This window comes from Tauraco erythrolophus, chromosome 15 (genome assembly GCF_009769465.1).
Source record: "Tauraco erythrolophus isolate bTauEry1 chromosome 15, bTauEry1.pri, whole genome shotgun sequence".
Lineage (NCBI taxonomy): Eukaryota > Metazoa > Chordata > Aves > Musophagiformes > Musophagidae > Tauraco > Tauraco erythrolophus.
The window spans coordinates 1,841,166-1,862,607 of NC_141479.1; the positions used below are offsets into that span (position 1 = coordinate 1,841,166).

The 21,442-nt window shown below is 52.2% G+C and overlaps 1 protein-coding gene across 1 annotated transcript in view; it reads left to right on the top strand.

Annotated features, from left to right (window-relative positions):
* HYDIN (HYDIN axonemal central pair apparatus protein) overlaps positions 1–21,442 on the top strand; it is a 104,423-nt gene that overhangs the window by 26,939 nt on the left and 56,042 nt on the right. Inside the window, exons 7-10 of the mRNA XM_086621241.1 lie at positions 1,285–1,409; positions 7,344–7,545; positions 10,877–11,060; positions 19,961–20,060. Coding sequence (XP_086477367.1) covers positions 1,285–1,409; positions 7,344–7,545; positions 10,877–11,060; positions 19,961–20,060 — 611 coding nt within the window. The remainder of the gene's footprint in view (positions 1–1,284; positions 1,410–7,343; positions 7,546–10,876; positions 11,061–19,960; positions 20,061–21,442) is intronic.

A 21,442-nucleotide genomic window follows, 5' to 3' on the forward strand; every position in this document is an offset into this window, starting at 1 on the left:
GCAACGTTCTCCCTGGTTGTAATGGGAACAGGTCAGGCCTCTCCTTGCAGCAATATCTCCTTAATGAGCAGAAGCTCCAGCAATTTCATCAGCTGTCACTACTTACATGAACAAAGCTCAGCTCCAGTTCTTCTTGTTATTTTTGTGTGTGCGTTACCGTCTCTCATCATGGCTGAACTCTCCAGAACATGTGTTTGAATGACAAATTGACCCCCAGCAAAGCACTAAAACCAGTGACTTTTGTCTTCTAAGTGGGGCTGTGGGAGAGCCACAAAGCCCAGCAGCCGTCGGGCAGAAGCTGTTTCATCTGACGTCCCCGTCAGCGTTACCGCGCTGAGCTGCGTGTCTGCAGCCAAGAGCTGTTTGCCTGGCCACAAATCAGAATCGCTCGTGTTAAATCCAAAGTGCACCAGCACGTTTTCGTAATTATTTCCAACACATTGCACAGAATTTGGCTGGTGGGCCAAGCAAACCGTTACCGAGCTTGGATTGCAACCCAGAGTCCCAGATTTCTTTGCTGGGAATACATGGAAAACCTCCTGTTGAACTCGCCTGGATCTGCTCTTGTTAACGGCGCTTCGTTTAGCAGGGATTTAATTGCCGAGGCTGCAAATGGGATCCTCCTTTGGTGTCTTGTGTTGGTGTCCCACAGCACTCTAATCTGTGCTTGCACTCATGCACGTTTTCCTGATTGTTCCTCTTCTTAGAGCAGCTTTCCTTGAAATACTGATAAAATGGGCCCTTTCTTAGGCTAAACCAAGCCGTTTTCAAGGTAAAACCAAAAAGAATTCTGCAAATTAAAGCTTGATTATTCTCTGGTCTTCAAGAAAGACTTTTACTTTCCCTATCTGATTTCCGGGCTGTAATCTCATTGGAACAGGTTTTGCCTTGACATTTGCATCTCTTGAGGGTGAGGTTTATAGGTGGCAGGAAAAGACAGATTCCTGGGAAGTCAGTGTCAAGTTGTGCATGAAAATAGCTCTTATGATCTCTGTGCTCTTCAGAACCCGTTCTCAATGGTACTGCTAGCAGTTGGGCTCTGGAGCCTGGCTGCAGAGTATGGGGGAGACGGGGTCGTTCTATGCCGTAGGATCTTCTGAGGGCTGGATGTCTGCGGAACAGAGTCAGCAGCTCTGTTTCTGATCCTGTGGTGTGTTTTTCTTGTCCTGGCTGTGGTTTGTTGTCTCCTTTCTTGCACAAGTGAGCTGAATTGAGCTGGACTGCAAAACGAACGTAGTCCCCACATCTCCCACCATAGTCCTGATCTCTCTCTTTGTGTTGCAGCCCTTTCTCTGTCGACGTCTCGGCGGGCACCCTTGGGATCGGTGACGCCACGCAAGTGACAGTGGAGTTTCACCCGCTGAAGACCGGGGATCATTCCGGGTCCCTGGTGGTTCACTATGACACAGGTAAGTGCTGGGCGCTGCGTGGTGCACACCGTGTCCTTCAAAACTGAAGGAGGGAGACGTGTATTGCAGGCAGAGAAGGTGCAAATAGGAGTTCCTGCAACTGTAGGCTGACTGTGCATCCTAACAGTAGCAGCGTTGCAACAGCCCAAGGGTTGGTAACGAACACTTTACACAACTAATTGGTTATAGGCTTTTATGGTCCAAGTCCATTAGATTGGGTGAGTCTGATTGGTTTCTGGAGTGTTTATGTCAAAACAGCTAATAGACAGTAGCTCTTTCATGTCTTGGTTCCCCTTGGCTAGAACTGCTTGTAATAGTACTTTTTTTATACTGTTCTCGATAAGGTTGTTCTTGCAAACAGAGTCTGGCCTTTGCCCCCTCTCCAGGGCCTCGTGTTTCAAGACAGATGGTCCATCACTTTGAGGGCAGATGAAGGGGAGTTAAATTTGTGCTTCATTTGCTTGAGGCTTTTTTTTTCTGCACACCTTTATAGCTCCACAACTACCTAACACCCCTCCTGACAAAAGCCCTGCTGAAGCAACCCGCGGAGTTGACTGCATGAGCACAGGCTGGGGTGTGTGCACTAAGAGGGTCATTTGGAAGTTCAAAATCTCCTTTTGGCTGTTTTTCTCATCCCCAGCTATGCATAGGAACAGACTTCCATGTAACTCCACGTACCCCATTCCATCAGATGAAAGATTTCTGGAAGAATGTGGTTTTCATCTCTTATTGCAGGTCATCCTCTCCTGCAGCGTGTCTGCCCCAGCATCAGTGGACATCACTGATGTGTTCTGAAGTGTCGTTAGCTCTGGGTGCGTTTGAGGGCAGAGCTGACCACTCGTTAGCCTCCTTTCCTTGTGGATCAATCCACGTCTGCTGAGAAGCACAAGAGCAGCCCGAAGAGTGATTGATTGATTTATTAAGTGGTACATTGGGCATGTCTTTGCCAGGCAGTCAGAATGAACGTTCCTGCGCTGTTTTCCCCGTGGGCCAAAAGCCATGTTTCAGGCAGTCAGGTACCCTGGCGTGTCGTTACTGCAGTAGCAGTAATGATTAAAAATAGCCCGTGGCATCCTGGATACGCGGCGGCGCCGTTTTCATCGTCCGGCGGTTTCGTTGTCCTTTCGATACGTTCTGCGAGGCTCCTTCCCGCTGGGCAGAACAGAGCCTCCGTGCCGGCTCCCGGATGTTCCTGTGCCGGAGTATTTCATCCCGTAACAAGGCAAACAGGTCGTCCTAAGCACGGTGCAGAGGAGGTGATGGGGAGTACTTTGGGTGCTCCGTTACAGGAGGGTGCACGAGAAGGAGCCTGATGGATTTAAACTGAAAGAGGGCGGATTTAGATTAGATCTAAGAAAGAAATTTTTCACTCAGAGGGTGGTGAGGCACTGGCACAGGTTGCCCAGAGAAGCTGTGGCTGCCCCATCCCTGGAAGTGTTCAAGGCCAGGCTGGATGAGGCTTTGAGCAACCTGGTGTAGTGGAGGGTGTCCCTGCCCATGGCAGGGGGGTTGGAACTGGATGATCTTTGAGGTCGCTTCCAACCCAAACCATTCTATGATTCTGTGATTCTATGATGGAAAATGAGATGGCTCTTAACGTGCAGGAGAGCTGTCGGCAGAGCCTGCAGCCTGTCCCGTAGAGGACAGAACTGAGGTGACAGGAATGATTAGGATGCTCTGAGCTTCGTTGTAGCCTGGGAATGATTCTTTAGAAACACCCATGTTAGCAGCAGTTCTTTAGTGTTAAGTTTATAAAGAAGCTGCTCTTAGAGCTGGAGTAAATCATGGGATGGTTTAACGATGGCCTCGGAGAAACACCTAACAATGACTGTCCTGCTCTGCGTTTTGCCCTGGTGCTGGAAGCACAGGCGTGAGGGCTGGCACGTGGCCTTTCTCAGGCTGGTGGGGACCAGCGCACCTCGGAGGGGATGCCGTGAGCTCCCCGGCAGCGGAACGGCTCGGAGCGATGCTCCTGACTCGGGTCTAGTGGTAGCTCTGCCGGAGGTGCAGCAGAAGGCATATGGTGGGGAGGGCTGGATCCAGTTGTGGGTGACTTTCTCTAGATCCAGTGATGACTCACTTCTCTGGTGTAAAGCAGTAGTAGCAGCCCTTTGGGTGCTGTTTGAAGAACAAGAATCTGCTGGCAGTGGTGAGGCGATTGGGTGTGGTAGTAGCAGAAGCAAAAGAACTACTTATTGCAGATGGATGCGGAGGTACAATGACACCCTTCGGAGTGTAGAGCTCTGCTTTCATTGCTTGCTTGGACTTCTGGTGGAAAAGCAGCAGGACCTGTCTCTCTCCAGCTGCGTTCATGGAGATGAGAACAAGGCACAGTCTTCGGACAAATCTTCTGAAATGAAACTCGCTTTCCGTGCTACCCAAATATTCCAACTTTCTGTCATGCACTCCCAAAGAGATTTCACATCCAGATTCAGCAGCGAGGGAGTGACAGGGATAGAGGAAGAATTACGTGTCTGAAGATGAGATGCAGCAGGCTGCTGTTTTTTTTCCTTTCAGACCAATCGATCTGGCTACCAGCTTCCTAATATTTAGAGTGGTAATCAGTGAAGGAAAGTCCTCCTGTTGAATGCTAGGAAAGCGTTCTTCATAAAACCTGAAATTTGTTTTGAAATCTTGTTCAAGGCTTTGCTCATCCATCCATTGAGGTGTACTTTTAGGCTAAACAAAATTTGTCTTTCTGTTTAAGAACCATTTGTAGTGCTCTGAAAACCATTCCCTCTTTCACCAAGAAGATCATGTAGCATTAGAAGAATTCAGAAGGATGTTCTAGCTCTACTGTAAATTCCCTCTTTCTTTTTTCTTTGCATAATAGGCCTCAGGAAGGATGACCCAATACCATATTTCTTGATTCAGGATAGTAAAAAGTTATGATGTGCTAAGATACCAGCATCTGTAGTCATGGAGATGGGTGCCGGAATAAAACACGGTGGTGTTTGTGCTGTGTCGAAGAGCATCATCCAGGAGTGCCCAATCCAGAGCATCTGCTCTTCTGCTGTATCAAATGTCTGGCTCTTAATTTCAAGTTCAGGCGTTGCTTCGTTGGGGTGGCAGAGCGAGAGCTGTGTTCTGCCATCTGTGGGACATGCATCAAAAGCCTGTGAGGATGAGGGAGCTGACAGCCTGCAATAAGATCGTGTTGTGTAAATAATGATGGGGCAGGTACATCTAGAGACAGAAAATTGTGCTTTCGTGGCAGCACAGCATCCCAGCCTGCACACCGTGGACATGACCCTGTCAAGTGCAGTGCCTGGTGCTACATCAGATTTATTTTTTTTAAAAAATTGGATATTAAACAACTGAGATTCTTAAATGAAACGTCACATCTGATTTGGCCCCCAAGACGTGAAGCCTGTGGCCGCCCTTGGCCAGCCCCGACGGCTCCGCTCTCGGTGTCAGCCCCTCTGCCCGGCACACAGACCTGCGGCTGCTCCCGCCTCGCTGCCATCTGTGCCCGCGCTGCTGTACCGGCCCATTGCTGGGTTATGGATTCAGCACGGTGCCAAATCCTTCGCTTTGTGGTAGAAGTTGCTCTGGCAAACCCTCCGGCCGTCAGGAGAGCCCTCGGTGCCCGCAGCCGGGAGCGTGAGGGTGGCTGCGGCCCCGGCTCCTCTCCCGGAGAGCAGCGGTAGGGGATGGGGATGTTCAGCAAAGCGTGCAGGAACAGGCGGCGCAGGTGCTTTTCCTCCCTCGTGGGCTCTGGAGCTACCCTTGGTCAGTGCTGGAGGCGTTGTTCTCGTCTTTGTTTAATAGCTTCTTTTGTTTTATCTTCCAACAATTTGTCCAGTTGCTCTCTGGAATTACAGCTATTAGCCTCTATGGTGGTATGTTCCCAGGGAAGGAGTATTTCCTGGAAAAGTACTGCTACTTTGGTGTAATTTCTGACTAATAGCGTTACTTCAGGCCCTCACGTTCCTGTTTTATGAGAAATTGTGACAGATTTTTCCTCATTCATGTTTCCCAGGCCATTCATCCTTTTGCAAACCTCTCCCATCTATCTCCCGTGTGATTTCTAGGTTGAGGAATCCTCCTCAGTCTTCCTACAGAAGCTGCTCCATACCTTTAATTGTACTTTCTCCCCTTCTCTATTTAATTTCAAATGCTTCAGCTTGGCTTTTTGAGATGAGAACTATACCGAATTTTTCCAGACCCCTGTGGCCATGGGTTTGAACAGTGAGATGGTGACAGCTTTCACGGTGTTTATTTTGTAGTAGTTCCTGGCGTTGGTTGTAGTCTTGATCGTTGTAGAGCATCAGCTCGTGTATCCGTGAACCTGAGCTGTGCGTGCTGGGAGCGCTGTGCGTGTCTCCCATTTCTTAGGTCCTGGTTCCTCTGCTTGACACCAAGGATCCAGTGGAGGGGAAGGACAGTGCTCATAAGGCGGACCCACCTCTGTGAATCTTCTGAACGTCGGTTATTTTTAGATGCCGATTTGTCTGTTATAGGAAGCAGATTGTCCAGTGGCTGGAAACATTGCTGGTTTTCTCGCAATGTAACTCATCTCCGGCCACAAATCCCTGCCACTCCAGACTCCCTTAAGAGCAGAGAAGTTGAGGGTTATACAGGTGTGAGGGCTGAATTCTCCTGATGTGGAGATGAGCGAATGACTGTAGAGATCAACAAGGGTGAGTCTTGCTTCATTCCCCAGCCCCCCACCAAAGAAGGGGTTCTCTCTTCCCAGGATGAATGTGATTGTTTGGCTTTGGATTTAAGGAGTCCATCCAGCACGTCTTTCTCCTTGCATTGTTGTGTGGTGGCCTTTTAAAAGCAGATCAGGCTGCCTTGCTGTAACCTGTGCCGTGAAGAGATGCTGGCGATGCTCACCAGGATAAGGCTGGGTTGCTGCACTTGTCAGCTGGGGCTGACTCTGAGGCTTTAAGGACCAGTCCATAGAAATGCCATTTCTAGGGAGTTCAGAGTGGCCATGACCTTCCCCAAAGCATGTCTGATGTTTGTTTGCATCTCACCTGGGAAATACCTGCAACAGGAGTGGCCTTGATACTGCAGTTCGATCTCGAATGACTCCTAGAAGTTACTTGGTTGGGAATAACGAAGGTTTGAAAGCTCTGGAAATGAGGGACACTTTGCTGGGAGTCTGTTCTGGAGGGCGAAGGGCTGGCAGGTGCTCCAGCAAGACTCCAGTCATGTATCAGTTGATGTGCAGAGCCAGGGGCGCTCTCCTCTTCAGCGAGGTCTGAGGTGGAAATCAGGTGTGCTCCCTTTCATCATTAAATAGCTTGGGAATACTCAGTGTAGACTGGCACCAGGGTCCTGGCTGAAGAAATGGGCTTGCAGGACTGGAACAGGCGGGTTAGTGTGGGCCATGCCCCACCAGTCTCGTTTTGACACTTCTTCGTTAACCCACAGCAAGCGAGGGCACTGCTTCTGCAGTGCAGCCAGGTTCACTTCTGTGTCCCATCCTGCCGTGTGCTGTCACTTCACTTGTTCCTCTCAACCTCCCTTCTCTGCCACGTGCCCCCAGACCCCTTTGGTTGTCAGCAGCGAGGGATCAGGAGAGACACAACACTGGTGGTGTGCCTGCAGGAGAAGCCTGGGTGAGCCGTGACCGAGGTGGGACTCCTCAGTCACCTGAATGACTTTGGAGCAGAGTTCCCCATGACGTGGGTGGGATGGCATCCCCAAGGCCACCTGGGCACATCTGAGAAATCTCACTGTCAATAGTGTCACCCTGGCGATGCATGTCTACAAACACAACCAGAAATAAGGTGCTTAAGGTGGTGTCCAAGGTATCCTCCTGCTGTACACACGCAGCTATCGGGATGTGATGAAGTCCTGATCTGTGGAATTGTTGATGCTGCTACGAGCTGTAACACTTTCTTGTGTTTCCTGTGGTTTGCTCTGTTCCTTGTATTTCCATCAGCAGATGAGCAAAGACTCTCCTGTGCTTTGTTCCAGGTGAAGATGTCCACACCAGCCTTTACGGAACAGCTGTAGATGTCAACATCAGGCTAGACAGTAGTTCCGTGACAATCGAGAAGACCTGCCTGACACTGACGAACTACAGATCTGTGGTAATCCACAATCAGAGCGACATCATCGCCCACTTCCAGTGGAAGGCTTCTGTTAACCAGGAAGAGGAGGATCAGCAGAAGCAGAGGTTTGTTTGAAACATTCATTTCACTAAGATGCGCTGCACGCATGGCCTCCAAGGGGTGTTGGTGCTTTTGAATGGTTTAGAAGGAGTAAACCATCCATGGTGTCAGGGTATGTGTCCGTGGGCTTCAGGGACCTCAGCACTTCCCGTACCACTTCCACCATACTCTGGCTGAGGATGACATTGTGGGAAGGAAGGGTTGATTGCCATGACTGGATTTCCTCAGAGGGCAGATTCTCTTTGTGGGAGCCACAAAGCACTGAGGTCCAGAGATGCATGGGCTGCAGAGGGTCCATGAGGCTGAGGAATGTGTCGGCACTCGTTACCTGGGACTTAACGTAGCTGCAGGTAACACAACTGTTACCATATTTACTGCAGTGTCTTCCACTCCGGCCTCGATAAGCTGGCAGGCTGCTTCTCCAGCACGTGCAGGGTGGAGTGCTGCTTTGGTCCAGAAGGTTGAGGCCGTCCTGCTGTGGGATGTTGAATTGTCTCACACCCTCCTGGTTTCCAGCACAATGAGGTGTTTCTATCTGTCCTTGGAGGTTGGGGAGAGTTTGGAGATGGGGGGTTCTGCGGGGAATGTAGGACAGCACAGGACTTGGAAGTGCATTTGGGCTTCAGCAACCTGTGTCTTCATGGTGGTGAGAGATGGGGCAGGTTCTTCAAAGGGTGTCTTTGGTGAAGCTTTGAAATTGTCGTTTTGGGCAGCAGAGGAACACTTACAGCTGGAGGGGGTGTGAATGGGAAACCACACAGGAAAGCTTGGGCGATTTAAGGATCCTTGTGTGACTTCTCAGGCTCGGGTGGATGTCGGTATATGGGAGTTAGTCTGAGCCGTAACTGATCAGGAAACTGCCTTCAACTGGAGCGCTTTTGAAGGGCTTCTGAGCAAATCGAGCTCAACGTAATTAGGTCAGAAGTGCCTTGAAGGCCAAAACTAGTTTTCCACTGTTCTCTATTTTTAATTACAGTGTGTGACTTCCACGCAAGCTCACTATCTCATGACCTTCTCTTGGTACTGCTCTGGACCATTCCTTTCCCATCTCTTCCCACCTGCCTGTCTCAGACTGGACCCTGGGTGATCCTCTTGCCTCTCAGAAGCAACCAGGTTTCCCCACAGTAGACTTCAACCTGATTTTTTTTTTTTCCCCCTGTTACACTTTGTCTTCTGCCAGTTTGTGTCCCAGACACTGACCTGGACATTTTGTACTTCCTTACCTGCAATCTTAGGGAGGGTCATAGCTTCGAGGCCACTGTCCTGCTGTCAGAGAAGCTTTTGAGATCTCGGAGCAGAGGACGTTTTCATGGGAGGAGGCAGTGCAGAACCCTGCACTGAGATGCGACCCAAAAAGACCTGGCTGGTTAGAAGGTCTCTCCAGGGGTTCGCTCTGTTTTCCTCCTGCGGGACTTTCTGGGATGGAACGGTGGAATTATTGTCCATTGATGGAGGCTGGGTTGAGGGTCGCTCTCCTCAGCAGCTAGAAGCCCTCCCGATGTACAGCGTTGTAGGTCAGCCGTGGAGAAACACCTCCCACTGCGCTCTGCGGGCAGCTGGCCAAAGCAAGGGTTTGTGGCACTGGTGACAGCGCTCGCCCGAGGCTCTGTCTGCGTGCAGCCAGTAACGGCCGTGGCACTATTTCCTTCCTAATGGTATTTGAATTCAGTTGGGAGATGATGGCTGTCCCATTTATTGCCTCGATTTGCTGTGTATGGAGCCCTCCACTCATCCCCCCAGAGCTGTCACCTGCTGGTTCTTCATGGCCAGGGGGCTGAAGTGTGACCGGGGACAGCAATGTGCCAGCTGGGAAGCAGCTGCTCCGTAACAGCGCTCCCTTCTCCTCTCTTGGTTGTCATCTGGAAACGCTGGAATGATTTCTGCTGCCAAGCAAGGGAGAGATTTGTTGTGTCAAAGCTCTGCAGGGAAGGCCAAAAGGGGGAAGAAAAAAAAAAAAGATGGTTCAAGGCTGGACTTAAGGGTTTGGATTCAGAGGTGCTGGTCCTGACGTCTTCATTGGGTGGTGCCAGGCTGCCGTGGGTCAGGCTGATCCGGCAGCTAAACTGCTCCCAGCCGCTCGCTCACCCTCCCCCAGCCCCGGGGATGAGGGAGAGGATTCAAGGAGAGGAAGAAAAGAGACCCGTGGGTTGAGATAAGCACAATTTACTCCTTCCGCTGCCGATACATATGTGTACGGGGATGGACGGGGATAAACATGTACGAACGAGGGACGTGCGGTGTCCCTGCTCACCGCCCCGGGACCGAGGCCCGTCTCGTCCCGAACTAACGATCCCGAAACAGACAAATCCCGGGTGAACGGGAGGCCCGAAAATAGAGAGCGAGGCAGAGAGAGCACTCGGAGTCCGAAAGTGAGAGTCCCGGAAGGGCAAAAGCCCTTCTTTCCAGCCGTCCCTCACTCTTATACTGGGCATGGCGCTGCGTGATATGGAATGCTAATTGGCCAGTTTGGCCTCGATCCTAAGCCCAAGTACAAATCATGAGGAGAGTCGTGGACCCCACCCCGTCCTGGCCATGCTCCCCCCTGTCCTGTTGTGCTCCTGCACGCTGGTGAGAACACGGCAGCTGGAAAGTCCTTGAGGCCTCAGTGCCCACTACAAACACCAGTGCGCTGTCAGCGTTCTCGGAGCAAGTCCCAGACTCAAACCAGACCACGGAGCTCTTCTGGCTGCTGAAAAGAGCTGACTCTGTCCCAGCTGAAACCAGGACTTCTCAGGGCTTCTGTTTTCATGCCTGTAAGCCCACTGGTTTCACCGAGGTGACGTGATGCCTGAGTCAGTCAGTTTGCTTTTCCAGTGCTCTGGGATCCTCTGGTGGAACGTGGTGTAGGGAACTGAGAGCGGGTACTGTTTGCTTATCCCTGCAACTCCAGAAGGGAAGGAAAAAATGGAGGGATGCTAGTAACCTAGAGCTGAAAGCCTGCTGCTTCTCCCCTTCCCAGTGAAGCACTGCAGTGGGTGCTCCTCATCTGCCTCCCTGGAGCAGCTCTATGGTAGGAAAAGCCCGTTGAGGTCCTTGGTGGATTCTCCATCGGTTGCGGCAGTGGCTTTGAGCCAGGAGGCTCTTCTTGAGGGCTACCAGCTGTCCAACACCTCTTCTTAGCTTGTAAGCGTGGAGTAAAACTCCCTGCCGTGCCAGCGAGCACCAAGTGATGACCTGACCCGTTTTGGGACCCCGTGGCTCAGGGTCAGCTTCGTGCGGAGCCGCCGCTGCTGCCCGTCCCCGCGTGCGCTGCTGCCCCTGCGCTGACACGACAGTCTCTGCAAACATGGTGCTGATTAAATTATCCACTTGGTTTGTCTCTCCCTGTGGCTGCAGGCTGTGTCGCAAGCTGTGGAAGCGGGAAGAGGATGAGATGGATCGCTTTCTCAAGGAGTGCTCGCCGGACCCCACTCTCCGAGATCGCTTTTCCCTTCTCTCCCGCACCCACCAGCAACGGAGAGCAGAGGTGCAAGGAAACTCCATGCTGTTCTCCGATGATGTTTTCGCCATTGAGCCAGTGGTAAGCGATAGCTGAGAACCTCCCTTCCTCCTCCTCCTCCTGCTCTTCCTCCTCCCTGAATGAGGTCACTCGGTAGATCCCCGCATCGGTTGGCCTGACGCACCAAGAGAGGAAACGTCAGGTTTGGAGTGAGGCTGGGAGAGCTCGTTGCAAAAAGCCTTTTCTGAGCTTTGGGCTCCTGAGCGGCGGTGAGAAGCTGCCACCAGCTGAGCTGGGCTGCACGGGCTGTAAACTGGGGGCGTTGAAGCGTCCTTGCCATGTTCAGAGGGGTCCATGGTTACACGTAAGAGCACGTTGTGTGTGGGGATATTGGAGCACTGGAGGGGATGTGCCGACCTGAAGAATGAAATGGTCATCTGTGGAAAGGAGGGCAAATTCAGCCCCAGTTTAAACACAGAATTACCAGTCCCTTCCTATAACCTCGACCAAGTCTGAAGTTCTCTTCCAGTGTCATCTGGGAGCCTGAGCACAAGGCTGACTGGTTTAAACAGACTTTGAGATGTATTGCACATAGGTACAGGAATTTTTTTGCTTTTGCTGTTGTTAGAAGCAAAACCCCGTGTCCTTCAGTCCACCAGAGCCCTGGTACTGAGTATTTGCATGGTCTGAGACGAAGAACACCTGCTGTCTGGGCAGGGCAAGCTCCCTTCTCCTCTTGGAGCAAACCCTAGAATAATCTCAACCTCTTCTTTCTTGTAAATCAGGTGAAACGAATTTATTCTTTTTCCATGGAAGGGGGTCATGTTCTCTTCTTGGTTACTCCTGTAGCCCATATAAGGCTGAGCACCACCAACATCAGCACAGCTGCAGTGTCACGGCACTGTAGCTGATAGCAGCACGCTGTGACCCAGAGATTGTGTCAGAGCAGCAGGAATATTGCAGAGAGCGGGAGCTGAGCATTAGGAGCATCCTGCGGTGTGTCAGAGCTGGTTTTGGAGCGTGTCCCAGGGCTCCTGCTTCCTTACAGCCACACTGTGCCTCTACAACTGGCTTAACCTGCTCTTGAGCTCCTGAACTCACTAAAGTGAGGTCCAGAAGCCTGGTTGTCCACAGTGCTGAGTCCTGGTGCTCCGCGTAGTGCTGTACAGACATAAAGTGTAGCCTGGCCTCAAGTCTTGAGTGGAAACGTTTCCTAAACAGCTACATTAATGTTACCCAGTTTGCTCTAGGGCTGAGCATAAGTGAGCTACTACACGAGTCTCTCGCCTTCTGTCTTGTCCAGCATTATCAGTCCTTTGATTTCCGTTAAATCCCTTATTTATGGAACCATCAGTTTCACCTTCAGAGCTTTCCTTGCGTCTGTCTTCCCTGCCCTGGCATGTGGGTGTCTTTACATCCAATGACAGTAAATATTTTCCCTGCTTTATCAGCCCTTTGCAGGGTTTGGGCAGAAGCTTTGGTGTAAGTGGACCATTAGCTGCTGGTGTTGTCAGGTGTTGCCGTCTGTAGGAGCTGCAGCAGGTCGCCTCAGTCTGTATAGGGTTAACTCGCTGATGAAAATAATAACAAAAAAGAGGAGGCAGTGATTTTGGAGTTGCCACGTGACCACGAACATTCTGAGCAGCCGTCCAAGCCTGTGGGAAACAAGCTGTTACGCAACTCTGACTTTCCGAGCGCATCTCAAATTCGATTTAATTTATTTTTGCAAATACACATGATACGTCAGCAGAAGCAGCCGTGGTGGAAGCCCAGGTGGCTCCCAAAGGACAAAGTCCTCACTTTTTGCTGCATCCTCCCCACCACAGCTTAGCTGTAGGTCACATTGCAGACACGTGGGAGCTGACTCCTTAGAAATGGAAACCAGAGGAAAGGGAGGACAAGGATTTGTTACCATTGCACTGACCTTGACAAGTCATCACTGTCCCCTCATTGGCTGAGTGACCCCTCAGTGTCATGTGTTAACTCTGAGCCGATGGAGTTGGTCTTCAAGATGTCCAGGTTAAGAAACTGCTTCTGTTGTTGTTCCAGAGGCTGGACCAGGAGTGTCGTTTGCTCCTGCAAATCTCCACCTCGCTGGGGAACCAAGCTGGTCCCCATCCAAATGAGAGGTGACTGCAGAGAACTTGAGGTTTTGGCAGAAGGCAACATCTCCAGTGGGAGCTGTGGTCCATCCCACAGCTCGCTGTGGGTTCAGTTATTTATGGAAAAAGGCAGATGCTGGCTTTGGCACTGCCTTTCTCCTGAGTGCCCTGAACGAGCAGGATGCGCTTTGGGTGTCCTTCAGGGGTTTCTGTCGCCAGCTCTGCCTTAGGTTTTCTGTCTGCTTTGAGCAGTGCTTTCCTTTCCATGGATCGCCTTCCTCCTCTGCAAAACAGAGTGGGTGGTTTGGCCAACACTAGTGGTGCCCAGCTTTTCAAGGCTGGCTTTTCCTTGTTCAGGCTGGTGGAGATGCAGCAGATCCTCATTATTAGGCTAAGGGAGAGGAAAATAGGATCTGCAAGTATTTACAGCTGGGCTCTTGCACAGAGATCACTTCTGGAGCTGTGAGTCAGGGTGTGCTGTCTCCTCCCGCGTCGCGTTGCTTTGTGCTGCAGCAAAGCCAGGGTGCAACAGCTGGAGTGGTGCTGTATCATCATGCACCCACTGTCTGTGTCTTCTGCCAGGTGCAGCCTGTCCGCGGCTGCCATCAAGCCAGCAGCGTTGCAGTATCGTGTCCGCAGCACTGTGTGTGTGTTATTGCTGCCCTGGTTAGCATCCACGGTAGTTTTTCATGCTCTTACTCAGCTGCCATCCCATAGAGAACATGGTAGCCCAGGCAGACCGCTGGCTCCTGAGGTGTCCCGAGGCTCTTAGGCACGTAGCAGCAGCCTGCAAGGGTGGGTAATAAAGCGTGTCCTTTTAACCAGCAGTTCTCTTTCTCCCTGTGGGGTAGCAGGAACGTGAGGAACCTCTTCAACAGCCTATTTTAATTTCCCAGGAGAAATAACTCACGATATTTTTCTAGTTTTATAGTCTAACACACAGCAGTAATGAAGGGAGAAATGACAAAAACTTCCCAGAGTAGTTCTGTCTGGAAAGAATTTGTTTTAGCCGTGGAATAGTAGAAGAAAGTGTAACTGGTTATTTCTTCTTGCTCTCCACCTTTGGAGTCAAACGATCTGGCTTACAGCTTCACTGACGGTTCAGGGAAGCTCCCTGTGGACCTACTGCCAAAAGTTTCCGACCGAATCCATTGGATCCTGCAGGATGGTGGTTTCACATCAGGAGCTCGGGAGACTGAGCCCATGATGTGCTGGTGCAGGTTTTCTTGGGAGTGAGGATATGAGTGCGATGCTCCCGGAATCACGCTGCAGTGGGCTTGTTCCGGAGAGCTGTGCTGGTGCATCTGAAGGCCGGGGTTTAGTGCTGCTCCGTAGGCTTGTGTCCTCTGCTGCCTTGGAGGAGTCTCGTCGGGCTGTGCTTTGGGATCCAGCAGCTCCTCAGGTGTCTGGAAGTGTGTCCCTTGTCTGGATCTTGGTGCAGCACTGCGTGGTTCCCTGGAGGCATGGCAGGACATCGTCCCCGGCAAGGGGGGGTTTGTGTGCTGCACCCTCGTCTGCTCAGGTTGTACAAGAAGAAACGACATCGGCCCGAAGCTCTGGGCTCCCTCCCGCGCTGGTTGATGCTGCAGCGCACAGAGACGTCCCAGCAACGTCGCAGCAGTCACTGTGGTCTCGGTGGTATTGAGGAAATCATCCCACCAGGAGCTCAGCCACTGAATAACGCCCGCGGGGACTCGCTTCCAGTCCCTCGCTCTTTGGAGGTGGACACTTAGTGTTCTCCCATGTTCTTGCTGAAGCTGTGGGGTTTTTTTTGGTGCAGTGGAAGTTCACCATTTCAGTGTTCAGTTTGGGCTGTCTTGGGCCAGGATCAAATTCCAGCTGGATAAATGCCCTGCCAGCACTGACCCAGTTCTGGTTCCTCTTCTGCCAGCAGCAGTGATGCAGGAATGGGAGAGGCCAGGTTAACTGGGGCTTTGTGTCACGAGCGATGTGTCATCCCAGGTGGAGACCAGCAGCAGCCAGAGCAGATTGCAAAGCCCCGATACCCCTTTCCTGCCCTCTGTGCCCACTTGGCCGTAAGCAGAGGGAGCCTTGGGCAGTGAGTCCCGGCTAGGGCAGCCAGTTCTGCCAGGGCCTTGCCTTCGTTTGCAACCTGGTTTCCAGCTATCTTCTGCAAAGATGAAGGCAGGCACGGTTTTCTCTCCAGGAGCTGACCTGAGATGTCCTGCTGGGTGCAAGCCCTGGCACCCAGTGGGAGAGAGGGTATTGCTGCTGCGGTCAGCTACCTGGTGCCTGTTCCAGATGTGTCTGGGCTGCTGGGGCAGGGGTTAGGTGGGCACAAGAGTTGAAAGGGAACAGGTCTATGGAGGAGAAAGAGATAGGATGTTGAAGAGGACTTGATATTGCACAAGGCGGTTTCATGGTAAGAGGCAGTATCCCCTGAGAACCAAACCAGGTCAACCCAGAGCTGCAAAGACCAGGAGGGATTCCTCTGAGGGGCAGCTCTTGGTGTTGAGCTCAGTGTCTGCAGAGAGCCCAGGGCATGTACAGAGGCCCCTCTCTGGACTCGGAGATAGCGTGTAGCCGTGCGCTCCTGGGGCTAGTACAGTGGTGTGGCGTGAGGGCTGTCCGAGGGCTTTATGGTACTCTGGGTTGGAGGAGTGTCCTCATTGCCTACCTTGGACACAGGGCTCAGGTTGTGTCTCCACTACCCAGCTGGGTTGGTGGAGAACCTGGAGTGTGCAGCTTCTGCACTCAAGGGGATGTAGACTTTGTAGCCTGAGGCTCCCTGTAGATGATCCAAGTTAGATAAAGTTTATAGAGTGTGAATACTCCCACATCTCTCCTGAACACTTGAGGGCATTCAGGCCTTGAAGATTCAGCCCTTAGTCCTTCTGTACGTTGGAACCTCCTTGGAGAAACTGAGGCTAATGGTGCTACCCTGCCAGAGGAGCTCCTGGGAGGTTTTTGCTGCCTGGAGAGGAGCGTTGGAGGTACTGCAGTAGCCTGGATGGACTCTGCAGCGGCTGAAAGCCTCACTGTGCCACAGTTCCTGTATGCTGTAAAACAGGGAAGTGGAATTTACTGAAATATTTTCAATAAGTTTTCTTTCTGTTACCTCCTCCCTGCCGTAGTCGCAACGTCTCCCCGTGCGCATTCAGCGCTGCAGTCGGGATGGTTGCTGTGCAAGTCACGGTAGGGGCTCGGGCACACGGAGCATCCGTCTGTCTGACTGCCGGAGCTCAGCGAGGGGACGTGTGAGTTTGCCATCCAAGTCCTGTTCCCCCAAAGCTCAAGTGGCAGTGACCGGGGCAGGACAGGTGGCGCGGGTGCAGCTCGTAGCAGGACAGAGCTGTCGTGAGAATCCAGCACGGGCTGTTTCCGAAGCATCTCCCGCCCCTGTCCCTGCCTTCTGGCTCCGCATCGCCTCCCTGGCCCCCTGCCCTCTCAAGTCTCTCCCTGTCGCTGCCTCCGTGATGGATCGCTGGTCCCGTGCTCCAAAGCACTGGGGGAAGATCACTGTGTGGGTTGTATTTCTGTCGCAGATGTGCTGGCCTTGGAATTCCTCGAATCCCAAAGTCAGCTAAACTCGCTCAGCCGGAAAAGCGCGCTGTTGTGAGCAGATACACATTCATCAGGCCAACGGTTCTTCTTAATTTTTCTCCTGTCCTGCTTAGCTTTGGTTTTGCTTGTGAACTGTGTAACGCTTGCTTCCGTTCCCGGGAGCTGTATCGCCTCTGTCAGCCTCTGAGGAATAACCAAACTGCCCCGGAGTGTCCCTGGGGCCGATACATCCGCCCACGGCACGTAACACAGAGCAGTGGGTGCCGTCAGCCCGCGATCCGGCTGGAGTGAGCAGCAAAGCAGTATTTGGTTGGACAGTTAATCCGAAAGGCTCATCCTGCTGCATTAGGCTCAGAGGAGTTTGTTTTCTGGCCTCGGTGGAAGGAAGGATGCTCTGGGAGTTTCCCAGGAACGGTTTGGCTCTGAGACCTCGTTCTTGTTCGTCCGAACACTGCTTTAGAGCAGCCAGTGTTGCGTCAAATGATGACGTGGTATAAAAATGTCACTCTGCTTTTTCAGATAGATCCCAAAGTCTTGCAGGAAATAATAACACAGTCCCAGCAAACGTGTGCTCGGTTTAGGGCAGGCACGGTCTCTGTGACGGCCAGCACGATCTCCAGGCTGCATGTCACTGGTAACCCGGCTGTGCACAGCCCTCGTAAGCCTGATGGCAGAGCTGCAGTCCAGCCCTGGCATTGGTTTTTCACCCTCAGCCTCACTGGTCCTGTCTCATTCAAATCTCTTCTCCCCGGTTCGCTGTCTGGCACGTGGGGCTCTACAGAGCGAATGGAGACTTTCCCTTGGAGGGATCTGGGTGGCCGTTCTGAAATCAGGCTCAGTCACTCCTGCTCATTGCTGAACTCCCCTCCCTTTTACTGCACCCCTGTGCTTTGGTTTTAAGGCTCAGGATTTGCTCTCCCCCTCTGCTTTATGCTCCTCTCTAAGATGAAGACCTCAGGCATCAGCGCCGCTCTCAGCATCTCGGCAGTAGCTGCTGGTGCTGGTAAGCCTTGGCAAGGCTGTTTGCCATGCAGGAACCCAACGAGGGCTGTCTGCAGCTCTCTGGGCAGAGGACCACAGCAGCTGGAGGATCCAAGAGCACCCCAGGGCAGCTCGTCCCATGCAGCACCCTTTAAGGAGGAGCACAGAACGCCGGGAGCTGGGATGTGTGCTCAGCTCCAGCCGGCGGGCTGGAAGCAAAGGCAAACAGCTGCCCAGTGCATCCCCTCCTCCCCAGGGAGGGTCTGCCCAGGGTGGGACCACTGGATTCCATCTGTTCAACACACAGTGGGCAGCTGGGTGATGAGCACTGCTGAGTTGTTAGACTCTAATTAGCCAAGCCAGGGAGATCTGTCATCCGGGTGGTTTTTTTCTCAGTGGCTCGGCTTAGGCGAGCTCCAGGTGTCGTAGCAGAGCTTGTGATGTTCGGAGCACCTCGAACGCTTTTATTCCTGTGAATCCAAGATAACTCTGGATGCTCAGTCCGTGCAGCATCCCTGTGGGACCCAAAGGCTCTGATATCTGGCACGCTGGCTGGGGATTGCAGGCTGATGTCCTCAGTTTGCTTCCTCAGGCAAGCGTGTTGTCATATAATAAGGCTTCATCTTCAGCCAGGTGCTTGCCGGATAGAAACACAAAGATCTGGCACATGTGTTTGCTCCAGGTTTGGAGAGGAATCCAAGCGACTTGATGCTTTGGTACTTCCCTTTTCTTGCTCTGGCGATGGCTTGTTGGTGTTCGAAACCGTTTCCTCCGCCTGTTCTTCCCTCTGCTGCCTCCGAGCAGGCTGTGAATTAGGGAATTATTTGCGGCTGCAGCCCAATGACTCGCCGTGTCGCAGCTCTTTAGTTTTTGTGGGGACTGTCCGTTGAGCTGTAGGCGCCCAGTCGATGGGAAGTGTTCCAGTTATTGAATATTCATGCTGCGGGAGTGCCGGAGGCTCCAGTCAGTGCAAGACTCTTCTGGACAAAGTCCTGAGGGCACCCAGCAGCAAAGGGAATCAAAGCCTCGCTTTGTTGACAGGAAAATAACTCTGCTCTTTTCGTCTCTTTCTATAAGCTAAATTTTTAATTCATTCTAGACTGTTACTACAGTTGTCAGATGGGTGTATATTTATGCCGACAAATGCATGAAGAGACATTTGTAATGGTAGGGGTGGAGGGGGTGTAAGCGGTGCCTTTGTTTAAACCAGTTGCAAGAAGCGAGTGAGAGCCTTTAGAGATCAGGGACATCTCTGAGAATGTGCAGAAGGGCTCCCTGGGACTGAACAGCAGTGCCAGGACTGGAAGAGGGGAGATTTCAATGAGATTTAAGGAAGAAATTCTTCCCTCTGAGGGTGGTGAGGCACTGGCACAGGTTGCCCAGAGAAGCTGTGGCTGCCCCATCCCTGGAAGTGTTCAAGGCCAGGTCGGATGAGGCTTTGGGCAACCTGGTGTAGTGGAGGGTGTCCCTGCCCATGGCAGGGGGGTTGGAATGAGATGCTCTTGAAGGTCCCTTCCAACCCAAACCATTCTGTGATTCTGGGAGAGAAGACCCTGAGGAAGCAGCAGATGGTTGCAGACACACCGATAGCATGGCCCAGATGTAAATCTCTGAGCATGTCAAGGAAAAGAGCTGTTTTACTTGATCTTTGGTTGAAAGAAGTGCAGAGCTGTAAGAAAATCCCATCTCTTGTTTGAGCCTGTGTTCAGAGAAGCAGGAGCGTGTGCACCTGGCAGAGACAAAGAGGGTGCATCTGACTCGACTTCCTTGTCACATCTTCTGTACCCTACGTGCTGGCTGACTGCTCATGGCACGTGGCAGAAGGAGCCGTCAGCGGGAAAGGAGGAGTCTGCTCCTCGTTGATCCCCGGGCAGGAGGGCTGGTGCTGGGTGCTGGGTGCCCCGGCTCACCGGAGTGCGTTGCGTACTGTACGTGGACAGGTGATGGGTACAAGAGGTGCCACCTTCATAGCGAAGAACGGAAAAATCCATTTGGTTTGCTAAATCTCTTCTGACCTGAGTAAAAGTGCTCCTGTAGCCATAGCGATACAGGGAGGAAGGGTTTGCAGGAGAGAGGTGTCTTTTCCTTAAACTGGTACCTCTAAAGACATCCTGCGTCGTTTACTGGAGCGTGAGCTGGTTTGGTTGCTTTATGGCCGTAATTTAACGAAACGCCTCTACCAGGTGCCAGTAAAGGTGAGGGACTTGGGTTTTGTTTTGCAGCCACTTCAAAACTCTTATAAATTTTGTTGATAAGAGTTACTTGCTCCTTGCTCTTCTCTGATGCTCTAAATACAGGCTACAGGGCTGTGGCTGAAAACAAAAGGAGTGCAACGTTTGAAGATAAATGCTTTGCTGTCTGCTTCTGTTTTAGGAGGGAGACGTCTGGCCACATTCTTCGGCTGAAATTAAGATCATCTTCAAGCCCCAGGAAGCCCGAGTCTATCAGCAGATGGTCTACTGCGACATCTCAGGTACAGCTCCTTGCTCCTGCTCCTGTTGCCGGGGGAAGGCGAGGCACAGGGAGAACCAGCGCGAGGCACAGAGAGAACCAGGTTCTCGTGTCGTTGCTAGGAAGGGGCAGTGGTCAGCGGGGCGGTGCTGGCACGTGCCCACTGTCCCTGTGGTTTCCGGGTGGTGGTCTGTCCAAGGCCAGCCCTTGGGATGCCTGGCTTGGATCGCTGATCCCAGAACAACCAAGGCAGTGAAGGATAAGTTTTCACGCTGTGGTTTTGCCAACATTTGCTCTGCTGTGGGGTTTGTGTACAGGCCAAGGAGCAGCACAGCACAACAGCTTTAGTAGGCGAGCGCTAAGCTCCTGTAGACCATTTGCCTCCAAGATGAGTCTTTTACATGGATTCATCATCAGACTCGTGTGGCAGTAGGAGCTGAGTTACAGCTGTGCTCCCAGATCCTGGATTGCCTCTTGCCACCCTGGCACTGCCAGACCTTTGGTGGCTGAGCCCTGCTGAGCACGGGGCGTCTGCGGAGGGACCACCTCTGCCCACACGTGCTGCTCTCCCTGCGTGGGAGCTATCACCCTGGGGCTCTGAGTCTGTGGTGCATACGGGTGGCGTTGTGCAGGGCTTGCCACATTGTTTGGCTGAAATTAAGGTGATCTTCAAACCCCGAGAAGCCAGATTCTATCAACAGATGGTCTACTGTGACATCTCAGGTACAGGGTTCTCAGCAGGGTGAACCCCCTTCCTGGAAATCGGAGCCCGAGCAGGCTGCGAGCCAAGCTTGGTGCTCATCCTGTCTTCTGAAGTGCTGTCGAGTCTTTTTCCGGGAGCAGTTATCATTGACCCACCCGAGTTATCATAGAATCATCTGGTTGGAAGAGACCCTCAAGATCGTCAAGTCCAACCATTCATCCTGCACTGTCAGGGTCCCTAAACCATCTTAGAATCATAGAATGGTTTGGGTTGGAAGGGACCTCAAAGATCATCTAGTGCCAACCCCCCTGCCATGGGCAGGGAAACCCTCCCCTACACCAGGTTGCCCAAAGCCCCATCCAACCTGGCCTTGAACACTTCCAGGGATGGGGCATCCACAACTTCTCTGGGCAACCTGTGCCAGTGCCTCACCACCCTCTGAGTTAAAAATTTCTTCCTTAGATCCAATTTAAATCTCCCCTCTTTCAGTTTAAAGCCATTGCCCCTTGTCATGTCACTACACACCCTTGTCCAAAGCCCCTCTCCAGCTTTGCTGTAGCCCCTTTAGGTACTGGAAGGCTGCAATAAGATCACCCCGGAGCCTTCTCTTCTCCAGGCTGAACAGCCCCAACTCTCTCAGTCTGTCTTCATGGACGAGGTGTTCCAGCCCTCAGATCATCTTCCTCAACACCAAGTCCACA